Raw genomic sequence first — 23,359 nt, forward strand, 5'->3', positions numbered from 1 at the left:
TATGTTTGAGTTAATATAGTGTGTGTACTTGTTACTTTATAGTGTTTCTAATTACACTAATGTTACTTAAAAGGTCTCAAGTATTATTGATCATTTGACGTACATATGTAAATGTTCTAATTGAAGTTCCCAATTAATTCAGTTAGAAAGATTGGTCCTAGCCAGTACCATTTCTAAGCATTTTCTTATTTCATTCATCGCTCGATAAATACAATATGTAGGTCATTTATCCACTGTACATTTTTTAGTCATTTCAGCGAGTAGATACAATCCCTTAAATATTTCCTCGCAGGAGACAGCCCAATGCAAAAGGATAATTTAGCTATTTGAATCGACTGAAATTGCACCGTAATAAACGATCAAAGTTTTACATTTTTCTCTCCTTGGTTGCCAGTTATTTTTATGGATTCTTGTTCAATGAAAGTGCCCGCCCATTCACAAGACACGTTACGAAACCGTTCTCTCGAGCAGTGATTAAAACAAATAAACGCCCACCATTGAACGTCGCGCGACTGATTTCGATCTCTCGTCCTCGCCAAGTGTCGGCGACAAGAAAAATCGCGAATAGCGATCCATCGACGGGGGAAAAATATAATTGGTTGCTGACACGGTGTCCGCAACGACACGTGCCGTAACTTGGCATTGGTCAGCGATGGATTCCCATGGTTATGATACACAAAAAGGTTCCCATAGCTCCGGCTGGCCTTATCCTGCAATTATCCGTCGTGCCCACGGTGCGTGCCAACTACGGTCTAATAATTTTCGTGACCTCCGCGAGAAGATTTTGCATACGCGTGTCGCATATCAATGAGGATGATCGACGAACTACGTGCAATGCATTCTGCGTCGATCAGGGTTGCGTAACCCACAAACCCTTTCCTGGTCATAAATCGAGTAGCGCCGACCGAACGAAGCGTGGGAATTCGAAATCCTGTCAATGTAATTTTGTTCTTACTTGGAAACGTTACGATTTTGATGAAAATACGACAGGTAATTTTTTACAAAATATTTGACACGTATTTTAGTGGCTGACACACACATTGAAAGGGTAAGTAAAATTAATTGAAGAATTTTGTTCAAAAACTCTGAATTAAAGAATTTCTTTTTGCCCTGTTTTTCCCTTCGTACAAAAGAGTTTTTAATAATAATAATATTAAAAAAATACAACCAGGCAGAAAACATTTAAATTAAAATTAATAACACAATAATAAACTCGAACTAACGACGCCTCCAAGGTGAATATGTTTGAACATTTATATTAAAATTAGTAACAGAACAATAAAATCGAAGTATAACGACGCCTCCAAGGTGAATATGTAGCTGCGCGTAACACGCGGAAAGTCCTTCGACGTTCGCAACGTAGATCGCGTATTCTGGGGAAACGGCGTTAAAACAGGGGGAAAAATGATCGCGTAATAAGCAGAATTAGACTCCGAGTGCTTTAGACGCGATGATTCATGAACAGGCATCGATGAATACAAAATTAATACAGTAAACGACGCCGCGTGTATTGATTTCCAAGCAGCATCGCTATCGCGCGATAAAACATTGTTTTCGCGTTTAAAAAATTTTGAAATGCACAAACCGTGTGCAACGCAGCGATCGGTACGATGGAAAGCAGTCTGCAATTAATGAATCGCGTGGAAATAATTACTCATCGCGTGCACGACGATTAATTACGCGAGACGCGTGGAAGACGTACCGTGTCTTTTCTCGAATCATCGACAGATTTCGACGGGATTCGCGAGTAGATCGAAAACTCGGGTTTAACAATAAACAATTAATATCGTCGTGAACACCAAAATGCTTTCAGGTATTCGTCGGGCAGTATTACAATCGGTATCAGCCGCAATCCATTACGCGTTTACTGTAATTAATGACAAACGCATCCACGGGTACCACACGTGTCGCAATCATCTTTTTTTTTCGCGATTTCGTCCCACGACACGCACCATGTAATTTCACCATTTTGTAACGACAATCCCCCCTCCCCCCTCGCCCCTGTTACGAAACCGTCAACTTTTCTTCTTTCTGTTTCGATCACCATAGTCACCGGCACCATCTCTTCGGTTAAATCCGCCAGATCGAGCGTTCGTGCACGCATTGTCCCTTCTCGCATAATTAAACCGTCCATTAGCGTCGTAATGAGCAGTGCTCAACCCGTCATCTTGTTCCTTTTTTATCGTAAAAGATCTCGTATTATACTTGACGAGGCAGTTTAAAAGGATTCGCGAAGTGCACATTAGCCTATTAACCCTTATCAATCGTACGCAAGCATTCGATCAGGCAGATACGATACGACTAACTGATCGAGAAACGTATCTACATAAATTAAGCAAATCTCGAAAAGCTATGGACTTTTTACTAAAAATGTTTTTATATCAAACTAGATCCTAGATCAAAAATAATTTGAAGACACTTCATTGCATCACTGAGTGTATTTATATGTAAATATATTTCACTTTGAAAAATAAATTGTTGATAACTTTTAATGCAATGAAATCTCTAGCCTGTATATCGATTTGCTTTTTTGTTTCCCTCTGAATTTGTTTCTGTAATGTGAAATGAATTCACAACAAAATATCTACTTTTTATTACTTCGTTTTTGGGAACATATCGATACACCGATTTCATGATATAAAATTACATACTTTTAGTTACCAGCTTTTGGATATCGACATACCTGCGTTGTCGACGATTTTAGTAGATCGTGTATTAGTATCGTTAATCATTAGTGACCATCGTATCGGTAATATTGATCCCATTGATCAATTCGTAGGGCAAGCAGCAATCCGCGATATTACAATAAGTAAGCAAGAAAGCAAATCAGTGATCTGTAACCTTCGACCTGTGAGTCAAGCGGTCACGATATCATAACGTCTACCAGCAAATCAAATACAGCGTCAAAAATGTTATCAAGTAGAAGAAGGAAAGTCTTTCCAATACTATTCATACTCATATTTGTACCAGTAATTGATTTATCTTTTTGACATTACTTTAACCAACTCCAACTTTACTACTGTGTTATAAAATACCAGTGATCACAAAGATGAAAAGGTTATCAACCACTGATGCATTCTGTATATTAGATCATTATAATATTTCAATATATTTGAAATCAATGTAACACAGAATAAATCATGAATAAAAATTTCATATCACCCACATATGATATGATTTTTTACTGAGCTAAAAGAAATTAATTCTCCAGATTAGATTAGATTAGGTTAAAGAAATTAAATCTAGATAGGACTCTTGAATTTTAACGGGGCTGTAAATATAAATTGTATGACAAATTGTGGGTATGCTAGTTTCCAATTATCTAAAAACAAAGTATCGTTTTCGTGGATGATCGACGTGTTAAAGATAAAAAATTATCGATGGGTACGTATGAAACTGATCAACGTCTCCCACCACTTTGAATGATATTTTCGACCTATCTTGGTAATCCAAAAATTGTGCTATTCGCCAAAGCATAACGAGAAGAATGGAAATTCTTGCATCCAGAAACCGAAGTTGAAACGAACACGGTAATTTTCGACGACCGCTTCGAAATACACGATTCACTGCAATAGGCGTTGCAAAATTATTACCGCGAGTATGCGAAATTTCCCGAAACGAACTTGCGTTTTACAGAAACGTCCCAAAACGTTTCCATTTGATATCGTCGTGCCGCAATCGCGCAAAAAGTATTAATTCTACGGTTAGCCTGATTTCATGGAATTCGCCGGGCACCGCCACTACGGGATTAGCGACGTGTTGTATTGTTTTTCCACGGGTTTCTCAGAAGGTAAGTAGAATTGAGAAACGTAATAGAACGTTTCTTGAGACGTAAGAGTGGCACCCTCGACGAATTTGGATGTCAAGGCGCTGTTCACAGGGCGTGCATGTGTGGCCATCCCGAAACGCGTTACTGCATCGTGTCTCTTTCATAATGACGCATTGCATTCGCATAATCTCAGGGTAACAATGCCGGGCATTGCTATTAGTGTTAACAGAGGAAAGCCAATACGAAGGCTGGGAAAATTGCAGTCGGGGGACGTGGCGGGACACGTCTTTCTTATAAAAGAACCGGAGACCAACGTTGGACGGACAGTGGTATTCTACTGATAGAGAAAAATTAGTGCATTTACTCGAGGAACAAACAGGCTGGTGTCAGCTGACAGAGAATGGCTTGCTTGAAACTTGTAAGTAAACACTAGAGGAACTACCAGCCAAATTTATGTTTAATCCCTCGATTTTGCCACATGGACGTGATATAATAAATAACAGAATGGAAAAGTATAAAGCATACATTGTATTTGCACGTGTACCACGCCCAACAACAGTGTTTACGTAACATTTTTACGAAATAAAATTATTTAAAAATTTACTATTAGTCTGTTCATATTATCTCAACGTTGCAATGTTGCAACAATCGATGCATGCGTTATTTTACTGTCAGTGGAAATTGCAAATGAGAGATTTAGGTGGAGTTTCAATGCATCCACAAATTGATATTCAAGCCAAACTTATGAATATTTTTATTTAACCTACATGCAGTTGTAATGAATTTACAATATTAAATTTGCATTTTTTGTTTCTATATAAAATACTTGTATTTGAAAAGATATGAAATTATGCATAACATGAGATTACATCTGCTTGTCTATAGACGTAATAAATCATCGTAAATCGATCTATCAAACTCGTATCCAACGAATACTGAGTAATAAGATCCACTTTCACACATAATTGCCTATTACGTTATCTCGACTCTGACTAAACGGGACGGTCGCGTATAATGTTTACATTGCACTCTAGAAAAACTCCGTAATTACGGTACAGTCATACAGATTAACTGCAGTAGAGTGGTTTCGTTTAGTTTAACGTTATCGTAAATTATTCTTATTTACTGTTTATTTGAATCAATACTAAATATTATGCAAAACCAAGAGAAACATGGTTGCATTGTTTCGAACTGTGGTATTTCAAAAGTGAAAACATGCGACTTACGTAATTTTGCCTTACAACCGGACATATCGAGAGAAAAATTGCTTAAAAAATACATGAAGCCTCAATTGAAAGAATTTATCAATTTCAATATCCTTAATAAATTTAAATATTTAATAATTATATCGTGAGGATTATGTAATTAAGAAAGCTAAGTTTTCTATTCATTTTTTCAGAGAAATAAAAAATTAAACAGTATCTTATTTGTTTTATGATTGAATTTGTTCGAAAGTATTGTAATTCGTTTCTGTTAATTTTTCTGTTATGCTATCATGTGACATAAATTTTAAACCGAAGTGTAGTACATAAACTGATATACACGTTATTATTTATGCACTCTTTGGATCTCATGGTCTTTTTCCTCATCCATATAGTACACGTTCCTGCTGCTGGCTGTCGTAATTGGCATCGTCGCTGGGAAACCGGGATATTTGGGTGGATTCGGAGGATACGGGGGATACGGCGGTTACTATCCATACCTTTATAATTACAAATATCCGGGTTACGGATATGGATACGGACATTATGGTAAGAAACTATTCACCATTGCACAATGAGACTTGGGACTCGACAGAACTGCTTCCAACGTCAATGAATCTTTTGTACACTCTTCGATAAACAGCTTGATTTAATATTACACAAAGTTTGACGTTCTCGAAAGGAATGTTTTAAAAGTTACTATGTGGAATTATGCGAGGCGTTCCAAAATGATGGAGCACGTCGAGACGCGTAAATTCATCATGCAAAGAGAAATCGAAAAGTTATATTTCATTTTGTAATCTGACGCTTCGTTTTCGAGGCACAAGCAATTAAAATTCATATTAATGGTTTTTAGTTTGCATCACACATACCCACACGATTACAATTGCTCAATTTTTAACGAATTTTCACAGTGATTTTATTAATTTCTCACAAACCAGAATATCACACTATTTACTAGTTACGTGATTTTACAATTTTTAAATAAATTTTACAATGTTAGCGTCAGCCTCGATATAACACTAACAAATCATTAGAAAACTTTTTTAAAGAGAAACATTAACGACTGTTTCTAAATTTAAAATTTTTCATGCACTCGAATTTTAATATCTAAGTTTTATTTCCACGAGCACGAAGAATTTGTTTCTTTCGGTATCTCTTGAAATTTTGGGGCATTCTGTGTAAAACTCATTTCATAAAATGTCAAACTTAACGTTCGTTAGTTTAGGGTTTTGTTTTTTTTACTAAAAATCAAGATATGAACAAAATATTCATGGACGTTGTGCTTATGATCGATCTCAATGTAAACAAAACATTCATCGACGTTACATTGTCATCCTAATTTGCTTTTCCCTTTAGGCTACCCCAGTTATGGTTATGGTCATGGATTTGGTCACTTCGGTGGTCACTTTCACTAATCGAAAAGACGACCATTTGGATTCCACGATATACGATGTGGGAAGGAAAGACGTTTAGAACGATCGTAATACCGATTCTATTATCGTAATCCCGTTTTTCAACATTGGAACCGTGCTAACGAAATGCGTCTACTTTTCGTCACTCGAAGATTGCTATCTATACTTCTAGTGCAACTGCATTTATTGTTTCTTTCCCTGAATTCTGAATCATTGATCGCAACGATACGAAATCAATAATGAACACACTTCTCGAACAGGCATATATATTCTCGATGTCGTTGAAGATTATGCGAAACGAATAAATAAACCATAGACTTTAATGGAGGCACCATGTTTGAAATTATTAATGTGTCTGATACAAACATATCTTAGACAATAAATCTTACAGTGAAAGAATTATATATTTTTGTATCGGTGACACTGAAACGGCAATCGACATACTTATAATTTTATTCAAAATTCACGCTTGAATTAACAATTTCTACCGTTACAGAAAATTTAAAACAAGCACCATGAATTGTTTAAACTTATAACTAAGAATGTATTGTTACGAATATTGTTAAATAAATTTCTCTTTATTTCCTACTGCTTCCGTTTCTATGAAGGGGCTTCACAAATTTCCGATTTGCAATTGTTCTAGGATATTATCTATCATTAATGGTTTCTGTACGATACGTTTAATGGGTGTGTGGTATAACATATCTTAATTAATACGTAGAATGATACAATAAATCGCGATAAAACGAGACGATACTTTGGAAAAAATCTTTCTAATGAATTTCTAAAAATTCTAATGATTTTTGACAGCAAAACTTTAATTTCATTGATAAAGAGATTGAAAACCTATAATAAACTAGTATAGACCTCTGTCAATGATTTGATTAGTGAAATACTGTTGGGAAAGCTTTAAGTGTGATAATTGTTTGCATTATAGCTTCAGAGACAAAAATAGTAGACTAATGGTCGGATACAGACGAGTCAGATGTTATAATTAGGATCACATTTATCTACATCGATGTTTTTACGAAGGAATTCTGTGTCACACATCTTTCTTTAACGTTCGACATTACCTGAATCGTCCTGTTTAGTAGAACAAGTCATCGATACACCGACTATGTTCTCGTACAATCTGATCAGATAACGTAGAAACGGTGGAACCCGACAGAGTCAACCACGGCCCAGTGTGTACGCATGTAAACACACATGAATCGTTGGAAAGGGATAGAGTCGGTACCACAATGGTTGAACACGAAACAGACTTTCCCATGCCCCATTGGATCATAACGACTTCGGACTTGCGTGAGTCAATATGGACGATTCACGTGAACGAACTCACGAGACCCAAAACAAACGAACACGGTCGATTTTAAACTTGGTTATGAAAATCAATAGACTACTTGAAACTGTAAATACCCAAGAGAGAAAATTCTGGGATTGTTGAACCCAATATAAGTGACTTGAGGCTCGTGAAAGACAATACAGAAGAGTTCAGATTTGTGAAATGCAATGTGAACGATTTGGGACTTTGGATATCAGAGATAGCTTGGATTGTTTGGTAACCAATAGAGAAATGACTTAGAAAACTAGAATTGTGAATGTAGATATTCATATCTTGACAACACAAGCGACTGTAGACTCGTGAGACTTATACAGTAAATCTCAAACGTACAAAGATACGATTTGAAGACATCTGCATCTCAAGTTCAATGAGTTCAATGTCAGCTCAGTAGAGACTCGTATGACTAATTGTAAGTCGGATGATTCTAAGGTCAATTGTAGCGAGTGTCGCGTGTCCTGTGTCGCCTGTAATATGTTTCACGAGTCCAAAGTTGTGAGTATCAGGTTTGACCGCGTCCATAGTCGCGTGTATCAAATTTTCATGTACTCAGAGTCGTCCGTATCGTATTACACGACCCTAAATGCTTCTGTATCACATTCCATGAGTTTGGATTCCTCTGTACTATCTTCCACAGGATCACACGCGTTCGACATTGTCAGTATCGAATTTCAGGTGCCCAATCGACATTTTACGAACGACACGGGACTCGAGTGTTGTCAGATTTAGGATATTACAGTAATCTAGCATCGGAACTTGCAACTAAAGCATCGTTGGTGTCAGATCTTGCAACTCAGAATTTATTGGTTTTGGTTTTTAATACACTAGACAAATTCCTCAAAATTACTGCGATATAATGTCTGTGGCCTCATCTGCATCCGATTAGACATTACTGCCACACAGGTATTATTTCTAAAAACTTGGACATCGTGGATATTTCGTCACAGGATCGTAGTTATCGTTGAATTATCTTTGTTCTCATCAGTGTCGCTCATTATTGCATTAGACAAGTTGAAAGTCTGATCACAGTCTTGTCAATGTCAATTTCTTCATCCATTCGTCTTTTTCTAATTCTTCATAAAACTTACGCATTCCATTTAACTGTCATTTAGTTAATTCATTTGGCAAAGAATGTTGTCCTCGTAGTAAAACGTCATTCTTAGTACAAATAAACATTACTGTATACAAAGGCATTTATCAATCCGAACATTGCTTTTAAGTACAGTAACCTTTCAAGTATTTTATTTCCTTTTTTAAATAAACGTAACTTTTATACTTTTTACGTGTGTTCTAAACTGTGTTGACTCAATTTGCCTTACATCCTGTGGTTCGAGCAAATAATGATCGAGCGTATGATAAAAAGATCAAGCGGGTCGAATGTATGATATGCTCGTTGTAGGATAATCAATAATTTCTATTAGCAAAAAGATATATTCCACTTCGCGTGTCCAGGAAAAAATCTTGACTACTGACTTGCGAGAATTCCTAATTGCAATGTCGAACGATGCCGTTGAGAGGTGTTAAAAGCAAGTATTGAACCTTTTATGCTGTGTTAGTGAAATCTTCGTTCTCTGTATATTTCCATTTAATTGGGCAACGCCGACGCGATTAAGAGAGAATGCGACTGCAGGTGCACAGGTCATCCTCGACTTTTCAGGTCGTCCAGACTTTTACTTTGGAACAAGTTAACCGCAATTGATTGCAAACGCGACGTTAACAACCATCCGTGCGCAACATTTTATCAAGAATATTCCTTCCCGTGTACATAATTCGAGTACAAAGTGTTACGAATTTGATTTCCATAAAAATTTGAACATAATCGAAGGCGAGACAAGAGAGGTACTTGCAACGATGCGTCCTTCTCGACGAACTTTCTGGTCCTCGACTTGAATAAAAATTTCAGAAGACGTTACATAATCTCATATCCACTATGCTTTTACACGCCGTATCGTAGTATGTTGTGTATATCTTGTGAAATCACTTATGGTCACTTACAGCGTCTCAAGTTTACCTTGATAGACGGATTCATTAATGATGTACTAATTCGTCTCAATTAAAATTCGAAGGTTGTCGCGTGGTCCGAACAAGGACGTTGACAAAAGTATAGCAGTAAATTTTCAATTCCATAGGCGTGAATCGACATTAATCACTTGGGTACGATTCCTGAAAGTATTTAGTTCCTTTTTCTCGTTGGTTAGATTCCACAGCGAAGGTTGCTGATAAGCATGATCATAAATAACGCGTAAGTAGCTCCTAAAAATATTCTTCATCGGGGACGCGTTTCGAAATTTTTTGTTTCGAAAACGAAAGTGAAACACTATGCTGCATCTATTAAGTCGTAACAATTTTATCTTGGTAATATTTGTTTGCAAATAACTGGACAAATTCACACGTAACGAGTCGTCTTTCTTTTACCGCCTCATAATCTCAAATTAGAGACGGATTATAAATCGTACCTCCGGTGAACACTGTTTGAGGTCAGATCCTGATTAGAGAAAGGGATTGTATCTATAAATCAGAACTGCGTGACATTCTCGTTTGGGAACGAAAAAACACGTTCGAGAGAAGATTCGATGTTTCTCTCGTGAAAAATTATGGCCTCCCGTTGTGTCGTTTAAGCTGGACGAAGAAAGCGCGTCGTCAAAAGACAACTTTGTCCCAAAGATCATCATCGTCTTCGTTAACGATGTTATCCAACGCAAGGAAAAGATCGAAGGCCACACGAACCGTGATTACGACCTTTTCCGTGGTCGCGGTTGCCCCTTCATTCAGTTGAAAACTAAGTACTGAGAGAAAGGTTAGTCTCATGAGGAAAAGAACTTCATTCATACGTGGAAAGAATCAATTCCGTCGTAGCATCGATTTCCGAAAAAATAATAATAATTTTTGCTACCCATTACCGTTGGTATTGTTCGAAACTTTGGATTATACAATATAAATACACTATTTAGTCGAGTTAGTTGTATAAATATTAAATTTAAGTGTTAACCTATGAGACAACATTTCACTCATGTTTCCTTGCAAATGACTGAAATCATTATGTACCGAGTGAATGGTACTCGAAGGCAATGAGTCGAATAATTATGAAAAGAAGTTTACGTGTGTACGTCCAAAGCCGATTTGCACTACTTGAAACGCCTCCTTTCGCATTCCGTTGCCTCATTTTCGTAATCGTGGGAATTCGGTTACCATAAGAAGGAATTACCAGATCACATTCAATATAGTACACAATGTTCACGAAACTATGAAGAAATGTATCTAATAACAGGGAAAACGGTTCGCTAGGTACCAATTGTTAATGTTCTCAGTAATTTAAGGCAAAGTTCAGTCTACAATGCTAGTTGGAAGAAGAGTCACATTCACTTCGCATCCACATTCGATATAACGTTTCTTAAAGCTCGACAAATGATATTTAATAGCTCTGAATATATCTAACGTTTCATAACGCGGAATATAAATTGTTTAATTACTGTACATTTACGATCGTGCGTAATGTTAGAGAGGTCGTAAAACATTTTTAGAATAGAGTTCCGTTTCTGACGAAAGAATAATTAAATTTAAAAGGAACAACTTGCTACGTAAATGTATTGTGACAAACTTGAGAACAGAAATGAAATGAAGTCGATGTACAAGATTAATTATAAAAATTCGATAGAAACGTCATATTTTACTGTCTACGAATCGAATTACTAGTGTTCCCAGATACTCTCAAGGTTTCCTCGAAGTGTATCTTGCGCGTACAGCGGTTTACGATCGGCCATTATAAGCAATGAAGAGGGATGGTGCTAAACGAGTGATTGCTTAAGAGAAATGGGTTGGCCCATTTATGTGCCAATTGCCGTCGATAATAACTCGCGCCTAAGTTTCTCGGTACATTCTATAAATACGTTAGCGATTAACGTGTCAGTTTTCGACGAACGAACGTCAAAATATGAAATCGAGTCGCGTCGGTTGAAATTGACGAGGACAACGTTTTAAATAGATATAATTAATTAAAGTGGCGTACCGTCGTATCAGAAACGCGCTAAGACCAATGAAACTGACTCGCGAGGCTCGCGATCGTGCGTAACTAATGGTTTTCTGGAGTGTTTGTATACTTCGTTATTTGTCAAACGCTCGTCTTTGTTGGTTTCGCTCACAATGGCGACATCGATAAATAGATGCAAGTGCAAATATACGTACTCGTAGACAACCGGGAACGATGAACTCGCGTAACGTTCGCGATTATTACAGTCGATCGTCGAGCATCATTGTGTTCGAGGTTCTTCACCTGCATGGGAATCTACATAAATCTCGATGACGATGGCACAAGCGAAACCTTGCATAACTGAAATTACCCTACCTTTTCTCCGCTTTTCACGAGATTCTATTCGATATCCTGGTCAGACAATACATTACGCTCAAGATCATATCGTACTCGTTAAAACGAGAAAAAAAAATGAACACGACCATTTTCTCATCTCTGCAGACCTAAACCAAACAATTCTCCCATGTCTACACAAGGAATTCCGACCTAGTCTACAGCATATTCTCATTACTTCATTGTTAACCTAGATCAAATCCAGATGGGTCTATTACATCGACGAACCTAACCCAGAAAATTCGTATCTTTGCTCCTGGCTCGGAGTAACCAATATTATTCTCTTCTTTTTCCTTTTAAAATTCATTTATATTGGAATGTCAAATTTACTTAAATCTCTGTTGCAACGTCCATGCACCTTTGTATTTACCATCTCAGACGTATTTACAAAAATTATTTACGATCGTTTCGTTGGTCTCATCGATTAATTGCTGCGTCATTTCTGCATTACATATCCATTTATTCGTCACTCGCATTAAAAGCGTCTTTCATCTTCGCCTTTGGTGTCTAATTACGCTCAATTAGCCGGGGAACCTTTTGATGTTGGACGCTCGGTGCTCGCGGAGACGGTGATAAATAATTTGGCGAGTAACGATTTCGAAAATTAATGTCACAGACAAAGGGTGAAATGCTTGCAACTCTAGCAACTTAATTATGGTGTGTTACGCAGTGTCTACGAGATTGTATATTATGCGATTAGAGAATATTACGTGTCCACTTTCTACGCGAGTCCTAACGAGATTATTTTTCGCCAGTTTTAAGATAAATGACATAATGAGCACGAATAGCCTGGGAATGATTAACATAACGTGACTAATGAAGCTTGCGAAGGTGTTTAGAACAAAGTCAGAGGAATTGTGATACCATGTTGTGAGCACCAAAGCTTGATATTTATAAGGCATCAATTATAACTAGACTTTAAATACTGTTTAAACATCGAAAACAGAAAAACAGATTTCTTATTCTCAATTTACATCTGCAATCTAAATGTCAGAAGCCACCAAACGTCGAAGCAGATCCAAATGATGAAACGATCGCGGCTTAATTGAGATAATTTAACCAAGCATGGACACGAACAAGTTGAACTAATCACAATGAAACGTTCGATCGTCATACTCGACGATTACTCGTACGAACGTAAGATCGAAGTTAATTTCGTTTCAAATTCGAGTATCTCCTACGACCACTCAGCCAAGCGAGGCCAAACTCGTAGTCCATAAATTTCATTTTAATAGCGAGTGTTATACACCCGCGAGTCGATGACTTCTATTGGCCATCATTGAACGAACACGTCCTTCGATCGCGATTCTCCGTGAACTGAATTACCTCAGGCTGTAATCGGAACAAAGGTGCTACGTTGTGAACAGTATAGCGCGGCTCCCTTTAATCATGCTCTCTAGCGCGACGATGGCGTCCAGATTGATCACGTCATCCTCCATTTTCCACGAAATTTACGGCTAGCGTTGAAGTGTATGCTAACTTTGCTGAACAAAGGATATGGACGCTTCTTATGGACTTGATCTTAGAGTGTCAAAAATTTGCTACAATTGGAGTTCAACTTATATTCTAGTCATATGTGACCAAGTCAGGATGTAATTAATATTTGGGACCTTACTAAAAATTTTAATTATTCTTAGAGTCCATTATTCCCTGAGAAAGGGTCCATAAGCTCTTTTAGATTGTCGAGAAGGATCAGTGGAAGAAAAAGGTAGAGATCTAAGGGGTATTGAATATTGATTAAGGCCTCTAAAGGAATGCTTAACTATTCCATGGAGGAAAAAGGTCTTCCGTACGAGTCTTTTTGGGTCAAACGTTATAGTCGGTCTTTGTAAGGCAAAATTACTCGACACAGTTGAGATTCTACCTACTCGTAGTACCAGTTTCCTCTCATTTCGGGATTATTCCCCCTTTCTTCCTGTAATACCTTAACAGGTGGTAATACAGACGGAACGTTTACATCATCTATCTTTAAATTGAGGAGACTGAAAGGTGTTCAATTATTAACACTAAATATATATTTCGAAACTAATAATTCTTCTAATTAGTGAAACACCGCTGATTTCCACATTTTAATTTTAAGTTTATCTTAATATCTATACGATCCAGCCTAGCAAAAGCCAAAATTCGTTGACATTTATTAGATGACGCAACTCAATTTAGAATCTTATACTCTCTGAGGCTATGATGTAATCCTAGATCACGACTCTACTACAAAATGTATCGATAATTGGGACATTTATCTTGTTCATTCTGGCCAGGAAGTATTTCAAAAAAACTAATTGATTTTAAATACTTTAGTATATCAAACGACGCTCTTATTCGGTACTTGAAGTGAATTTTGCAGTGTATACTTTATGCTTGTCATTTAATGTTATAAAAATTTAATTAATGTAACAAATTAAATAGGGACAACTGATCCTAGCAAAGATTTTGTGGAACGATTTAATTATACGATTAGGAAATTTCAATCATCGATTAAACCTCCTTTTTAAAAACTGTTAAGCTTTGTGAGTCATATTTTTTAAAAATATTACTGCTCCTAAGTTGTTTTCAAGGCTTGAAACTATCATTCTATAGGAAGAATAATTCCTTTCGATGTTTGGGGGGCTAAAAACGGTGTAATCAAAATGACGTAAAAATTTTAGTTGAAACAAGTGATACCATTGATACAATTCAAAGCCTCGGAGGCATAAAGGGTAAAAAATTTCTAAATAAATGATTCAGACGGGGTAAACCAATACAATGGCGGGCAAAGTTACCGGACCTAACACTGCTTTTTGTGGGGAAGTATCCTTTGTACGTGTACAAAGCATCGTTTATCAAACTGCACCCACGACTCAAGAAAACAGGATGTAAATCATCGTTGCGAGTGTGACAAAAGAAACGATTGCTCCTGCGATCAATCATTTCGTAACAGATTACGAGTTCGATGAAGCAAATTTCGAGAATAATGGAAACATTATTTATCATCTATTCTAACGTCTACTCTCCTTCGATCAGGTTACATTTTCGATATAAACTTGAAAAACTGACTAAAAAATAAATTCTTCCCCGTAAGATTCCACGTAAAAAATGATAAAGAAAAGGTCTTCTTTTCCACTCTCACTATGTCACTTGTCATGAAAAGCCCTGTATAGTCGACTTTTGAGGACACCCGATTGCAAAGAGTAAGATGAGTAATTTTGGCAGAAAAAATGATGAAAAAATCACATGGTCTGATCGAAAGGGTTAAAAGACCAGCGTTGTTCGCGATTATCCGAAGCACGAGACGTCCTCCGGGTACCGTCCGACGCAGCTAGAAGTCGGACCTTTTCAGACGACGCTCGTCGTCGTTTCGTCCTTCTCGCGAGCCACGAACTCTCACTTTCTCTCTCCCTCCCTCCACCATTTCACTCCCCCTCGCGACTGGCCGTCTTCTCACCTCTCCGCTCGTACGGGACGAAGAGTTACAGCATCCTCCCGCGGACGTCGGCTCGCGATAATCGCATGGACCGAACCGCTCTACCTCCCACCAGCCAATCGGGTGAATCCTATAAATGCACTCCACGTTCCTCGAGACGAAGAAGTCACCTCTCCAGGGACCGCCAAGCTCCCTGCGAGACATGCGTACGTTTTGAAGTGTCTCATTAACGCACGGCGACCGCTTTCCGGTAGTCACCGGAAAAACTAGATCGCGATACGAAAAATGGTAAGTAAAGTGCGACCGGGAGAAGACCAAGTGACACGTGCGGGGTATCAAAGGAACACGAAGGGGGTTGGGGGTGAAGTACGAGTACGGCACTCGGTGACGTAGAATCGTGTGAGAATGGTTTTTTTTGGGACGCAAAGAGGACGATTGTGCATAGGAAAAGTGTGGCTCCGGGAGCAACGTTGGTGCGTTCTTACGAAGGGTGAAATAGAAATACGTCGTGATGGAACGGTAACGTTTTCTTCGTACGATCGAGCAACCACAGTTGTGCCGCGGAGTCAACGTTAACGTAACTTTGCTTCGACTCGAGCCGGGCGAAATATCCTTCCACGTCGAGCTGCGGCGGGTGAAGATGGTTATAAACTGATATTACACTGAATATTGCACAATGATCCGTAGAATATTAATTAACGACATTCACTTTTCTTTGTCCCGACGAATATCTGCATATAAAGAGGAAAAGTTACACCGGTAACGCCGCATCCATCTGAAGCGTAATTTCACGCGTTGTCTACGTGTTAATCTTATTACCTTGTGACGCAATTCTTTTTGTCATTTTACATCCCCTCCCGTGTAGCTTCTCTATTAACAACTTATTGGCCGATAGAAAGTGAAGATTTCTAGACGCCTTTGTCTTCGACGCAGTAACATCCCGGTGCAAGAAATTTATAAACAATTTTCTAGAATTATAGTGGAACCTCAATTATTCAAACTGAGAAGGGATCAAAACACCTACTTTTCTTATCGTTTTATATTCAAAGTAAAGTAACAAAAATAATAACAGTAACAATAGTATAATCATTCCTACTAAGAAGAGAACAAAACACCTACTTTTCTTATCGTTTTATATTCAAAGTAAAGCAACAAAAATAGTAACAGAAACAATGGTATAAACGAACGATATTTTTAAAAGATACATTATATTTGATTTAATTATTCCTGCTAGATTATTGTTGTATTTAAATTTGACATGTATCGATAAGAAAATGGATATTGTATAAGAACTTTCTCTGCTTGAATAATCGAATGTCCGACGAGTTGATAAAGCGTTCGACTTCAAGGTTCGAATAATAGAGGTTCTGGTGTATTTCGAACATTCGCAAGGGACAGGTTACGCCGTTTTCGAGTTCGTGTGCCGCGATCACTTTCGATTCTGCAAAACAGTATTTCCACCGGTGAGCTTAGCGTTTGGTATTTGCACGTACGGTCGCATCCACAGCCTCGCAAGAATTAATAGCGAGACGCAAGCGACAGCCAGCTGTTAGCGCGCTAAATGTCAAAGGTTATCATTGTTCCCCAACTTGAAATCCGCCTTTCTGGGGCCTCCGTTTTCCGACATTTAATTTCCTTGATCAAACGCCGCCGATAACCTCCTGAACGCAAACATTTCTCTCGAAACAATGGGGTGAGAATGCCCAGGGTGGCTCTAAAAATTTAGACAAGCTTTTTTCTAAGCGAAGATATAAAATACAAGTTAAATCACTTTTTTTTTATTTAATGCACTCGTATTTCTATAAATCAATTCCTCTGATCAAATTGCATATAAAATTATTGAGATATTACCATGGATACTCTGCAATTATCATCGAAAAAGTAATACATCACAAATTATAATCAAAGTAAAGAGAATGAGCTAATTAAGGATTCAAGTAAAAATATAGATGACGAGTTATGGTGATATAACCAAATTAAAGTAAATGATATTAATAGCATAAATGTTGAAATCGAAACTAATTACTCGTGTATAACCGCTATATAACTTACGAATTTAGTGAAAATTGCAAGGAAACGAATAATAAATTGTTTAAATGTTCATGGCGGAACGTTGTATCTGTCAAGTATCGTACTTCAATAATTTTACATGCAAAACCATGGGTTAAGTCAATTTATGTAGAAGAAGTTGCATGATCCTATTTAAAAAACAGGAGCATGCGCAACATGCATCGTTGCATCAAATGAAAAAATTATATTTAAAGATAGTTCTAGTTACTGAGTTCGACTATTTCCTGTATCAACGTTTTCTATCTTGTTAGCTTGAAAAGGAGCTACAGTTTGACCCAGTTTTTAGAATTGCTTTATGTAACAAATATCTTGAGAATCAGTACAGAATTTCAAAGGACATAACGAGTTTTTGTTAAATACACATTATATTGTAAATAGAATATAAAATTTGAGTCTATACAAATTTTGTAAGTCTTTTTTACAGTGAAATATTTATAAAATTAATTATTCTGACTGGTTGGGATTTGTACATTTTTCCAAAATTCTAGTTATTTTAATTACACTTCTAAAGTGGAATTAATGTAGACTTCTTGTCTGATTCCAAGAACAACGCATAAACGATTTAATTATAAAAATGATTCGACTTAAGATAAATCCCCTTCAGTTTTATAATCTTACAACCAAAAACGAATTCTACGTTAATTTCACAATAATTTGAGCAAAAAAATATAATGGTATACGTCATTTATAGTTCCTTTCTACATAAGTACTAAAATTATCATTAGCACGAACAATAATCTTCAGTATGTGGTAAAATACTTTATTTAATCTCCACGCTTTAATGCGACATCCCAGAGGAATTTTATTCTTCGGTGTACGATTGCTTAAATTGATTTTAATAGTAGCCACTAGTGATTGTGCATCTCTTATCCGCGCCACGTTTGGTTAAAGGTATCTTTATGATCACGTAATGTAGAAATTTTTGCACGCGAAAGGTCAACCACGTGGGTCTTTCGCAAAAATTACCTGGTATCGAAATATTCGATTCGATCATCATTAGAAATCTCAACCCGTCCATATTACAACATTGTACGTCCAATTTCAAACACAATTAATAAATGAGCTATGATTTTCAATACATAATTGCACGAAGCTCTCTATCAAACTAATACGAGAATCCATAATTTATAATTCGATTAATTATTTTCATTTTCAAATACATAGAGGCAACTAATAAATCAAATACTTTCTGTTAATTAGCTATTTGCATTTTAGAGTTTGCAAATTTTGGATCAACATTTTATTTGTCGGAGAAAAATTAAATTTTGGATTCGTACGATAGATGGTTATCGATATCGCTGATACATTGATTAATTACCGTCAGAAGTGACAGGGGGAATTACTCGATTCAAATTTGCTCCCTTAACGAAAGACTAATTATCACCTGCATAAGTTCTTCGTTGAATGGTGTCACGATGCAAGACATCCACTTAGGGGCCGCGCATAAGAGTCTCTTGCTCAAGCCAATCGGGGTAAAAGATCAGCGCGCACTAGTTCCTGATTCACAGTTACGTAATTACAGATTTTCCCCATTAGCACCACCCTTAAAAGAGAACCGTTGCCACATCGTGCACACCGCTCGAACATACACTGCCACAGAGATATTTTTGCTCGAGGCAAATTATCAAGAGTTCTTATAATGCAACTAAGTTCTAGGAAGAATTCGAAACGTCAACAGTTATTACAGTAATTATTTTTGAAAAATGGTATTCATATTACAATCTTCTGCATAAAGTACGAGACCATATATGTATTAAAAACAAAAAACGGAAAAAGTATGGAATGTATACTAAATTTTGCCAGGAATAAGGAAAAAAATGTAACAGTATGTCCTTTGGTTACTAAAATATTGAATCGAGGATCGTCCAACAAAGAAGAATATTTCTTCTAATATACAGAATATGATTATACGATAATTTATGCAGAACAAAGGAACAGCGAAGTATGTCAACATAAATTTAACAAAGAACGAGCATACGATACCGATATGTACCAAAGAGAAAATAGGAATACTTCAAAGAGAAGAAACAATGTAAACACTCTGAAAACGTGTTTAGAAAGCAGACTTCATCGTAACAATAAGAACGAAATTGATTCTTGTTTCTCACGTAATATTCACGAGAACCTTGATGGAGCAACAAAGCAAGTGAAATGATTGACATATCGGAATGCAACGCGAACTCTGAATTTACTTTTACCCATGTAACGTACACCTTCTAGTTGCCTGTAATTACTGTTAACGTTCTCTCCGCTGTCACACGGATGGTTCCTCGACTCGATGGTGTCGAAAGACCAGTAAAATTATCGGATAATTGAGATTTTCACCGACGATCGTTCCAACATTCACGGCATTAATAAGGTACAAAAATTGTCGTGATTACTACAAGGGTAAGCGTTACGAAAGATAACAAGTCATTCTCGTCGTTTGCCAATCGATCGATCCGATCTACAACGCTGAAATGATGAATTAATCGCGCGCGTCCGATTGACTGGTAGCGGGAAAGACGTTAAACGCGGTTTAAGTCCTTTGAAGAACGAGACGCTCCATCGGGCGTCTCCTTTTTTCGCCATTTTTTCCCCACCCGCTCGATCGTCGCGATCGCGTTTGCAGATTAATGCAGCATCGGTGACTAATCTGTCGAGGCTGACATTTATGACCGGTGATGAACAATGCTCGATTGAAAGTAATCAGGTGAACTTTCGTAGAATTGACATTTCGTCGCGATTTTAATATCTGGACTTTTTACGATTCCTGTTCCACTCTAACTGCCCGTTGCGCTTATCTCGTCGATCATGTTACTTTATCGGGCTGCACTCATCGTCTCAGAACCTTCCATTAGTCTTTATATGGGCATCCTGTGCTAGGGAAATAATTGAAAAGTGGATTCTTGCGTATCATTCTAGAGTTTGTCATCGCATTTCAGGGCTAACTTGCAAAATTCTTTGAACCTCGTCCTTTCATTCTGTTTTCTTCGCTACAAAGTTGCAGAAAGGAAGTATTTTTTCAAATCTCGACTAAACCAGGTAGCGCTTAGATATCGATTTACCATCACAATATGCGTCCTCAACCTCCTTTCAGCTGCCAAAGAATATATTCTCGGATGATAGATAACAGTTTTTATCTTTTACATCTAACGTCTCCGCGTGAAATGAGAAATTGATTTCCTAGCTGTCGAGCGTATTCGATACACTTTCGTAGTAGTTGTGGAGACGAGTACCAAAAATGGCATCGATTCTAGGCAGAGAGAAAACGCAAAACGAAGGTCAATGATGGGTTCATCGGCGGATGGGGCAATTGACATGGCCGGCAAACAACTTTCTGTTTCTTCGGCTCCACTTGTTTTGCCTCGTGCTACCGTCTCGCTCCTTTATGCTCGACGATCTCGCTTTAAAGTTTAGTGCCTCCCGTACATCCACTTGTCCGTATTCCCTCGTATGCCGTAATACAGCCTTGATGAGAAGGATGTGTGTCTAGCGTCTGAATTCCGCGCGTTCTTTGCTTCGATCATCACCTCGGAGATTTCAATTAGAGACCCAGCACCGGTGGGTGCATCATTTCGTTCGATACAATTGACAATTTCCATTTTTCAATAATACAAACAGTGTTATGAAATTACTCGCGTTAATCGCTGAAAGACTGTACTAGAAAGGGGGCGCGGCATGTCGAGTTCATCGATCAGAAAATCATTTAAACATGTTGTAAAATGTTTCCAAAAATGACTCATCGTCGCTCATGTATTTTAAATCGATGTTTGATAAAGAAGAATTTTGCTGCGTCGTACTATTGCAAAGTTGTTTGATCGATGGGGATTGCAAAATGCGATTTTTATAAACTTGTTGAAATGTGTTCGACCGTGTTATGTTCTATTTATATATAATTTCATGGAAATAAGTGAAAGTATGAAAAATTATTGACAACCAAGCAATGAATAACAAAAACAATTTTCTGCTTTGTAGTCAAAGACATAATCATACTTTATGGGAATTTATCAAATAAATAAAAAACGATGATAAATAGAGAATGCAGTACTCCAAAATTAAGAATTGATTTCGTTTTCCAATGTTGTAAAATAAATTATCGAAACAGGATACATCCTTAACTTTTGCATATTGTGATCGTAAGAATTCATTTATCAAATAAACGTTCGACTTTCTATGAATATTAATCTGACAAACTTCACTTCGATGTCAAATTAAGAATATTACTGTCCGAGTTTGATCGTCCTACGTTAGTATGCGTCACTCGTCAGCATCTTTATCGTCTGAAAGTTCGAGGAATGACTCAAGAATCGTAAACCTGATATCAAAAAGTTTCCATATTACCAGAAGATGGCCTTCGGTTTTCGCCATAAACGGTACTCTTTAATAACCGGGTGTCTCAGTGGCCGGTTTATAAAAATTAATACTAGCACCGAGGCGATAAAGTCAGATTACGTCCTTTGAGAATTGCTGCATAACGAAATGTTGTATGACGACCTCTCGATTTTGCAACACGAACGCGAAACATGCAACAAATGCGTAAATCAAGGTAACGTCTTCGGTATTTCTTTTCGTGCACCCGATTACAAAACTTCTTGGCTCTCATCTCCCTAATTAGCAAACTACAGCATATCATTTTCTGTTAACAAATTAGACACTTTATATAATAGCTAATGTGACTGTAATGTTTACGTGTCGCACATTTATTATATGTTATGGCCAAAATTCGTGCTCCTCGTTAAAAACAATATACAATAGTCTAATCTAGATTACAAAGGCAATCTTAAATGTTTGGAACGAATGAAGAAAAGAATGTTTGACATACAACTTAACAAGATTAATCCTTTTATATATCTAAGATATTATTTCTGAAGAGGTCTACGAATGCTGACCTAAATTCATTATTTAATCTATCTGATCTATTCACATCTGTTGACGTCCAAAGAGAATCTCAACACGACAGGTACTCGAGTACTTGGAATCCCTTACGTAACGAGTGACAGCAATTTCACTTCGTTGATGTAGCGTTTCGATGACCGCCTGCGCGATCCTCGAGGATCATTTTCGCAGCGTGTATCATCGATCGAACGTCGCGACGGCCGATTTCGAAACGATCCCACCGTGGCTTGGCCAAATTGACCAATGAATTCGAGGATGATCCGTGCTCTTTCGTAAAACGAATAATAAACACTCGATCGTTCTTGTTTTTCGCCCAGGGCCTTGGCAATTATTTCGTTTATCGCTCCCGACGTTTCAAGCCGGGATATAACTTCGTTTACGTAATAGTTGTAATAATCTTCCATGCAACCTTCAACCTTTCCCCGAAAAGGATCCGCGGGGATCTTCGTTCGGTAATTCGTGACCGGCGAGATGAGACTCGTGAGACACACGTATTCCGATTCGCTTTGTTGCGTCACTGAATTTTTAATTAGAATAATCATTCCTACCTGGTAGACGAGGCGACACGTGGTGAAATCCTCGAGTCCAACACACTTTTCACTGAAACACATTTAAACAGATTCGATTAGAAATTATTTTTGTGACAAAATGATTTTTAGGGACAATAGAATTATCGTGAACATAACTCGAAGGATCATAATAAGATTTGTGGAAAGAGTTAACCTTCTATAATTCTATGTATATTTAGCTTTGGAAAAAATCATACAATACTCGACTGTTGATATTAAATAGCAAAAAGAAACTGCTTCGTGAATATAGTAACACAGTGTAATAAATAACATTTGGTAAAAATAAATGGAAACAGTCATAAGAAGTTTCTTTCCATGTACAGTGAATCATATAGTGTAGAAATACGAGTGGGAGTA

General features: G+C 37.3%; 1 protein-coding gene across 1 annotated transcript; it reads left to right on the forward strand.

Annotated features, from left to right (window-relative positions):
- The first annotated feature begins 4,096 nt into the window (after positions 1 to 4,096).
- On the forward strand, positions 4,097 to 6,847 carry LOC122395815 (glycine-rich protein-like). The gene is made up of 3 exons (XM_043393693.1): positions 4,097 to 4,187; positions 5,367 to 5,520; positions 6,331 to 6,847. Exons 1-3 carry the CDS (start codon positions 4,170 to 4,172, stop codon positions 6,387 to 6,389), a joined length of 231 nt encoding a protein of 76 aa, XP_043249628.1. The 5' UTR covers positions 4,097 to 4,169; the 3' UTR covers positions 6,390 to 6,847.
- Positions 6,848 to 23,359: the final 16,512 nt, after the last annotated feature.

Source organism: Colletes gigas, unplaced genomic scaffold, assembly GCF_013123115.1.
Source record: "Colletes gigas isolate AHSC1104 unplaced genomic scaffold, ASM1312311v1 Colletes_gigas_Sc00006, whole genome shotgun sequence".
Classification (NCBI taxonomy): Eukaryota; Metazoa; Arthropoda; class Insecta; order Hymenoptera; family Colletidae; genus Colletes; species Colletes gigas.

Bases quoted from the DNA above. Each gene is read 5' to 3' on its own strand.
- LOC122395815 (XM_043393693.1), top strand. The intron at 5,521-6,330 runs GTAAGAAACTAT...TTTTCCCTTTAG, and splicing joins ATATGGATACGGACATTATG to GCTACCCCAGTTATGGTTAT.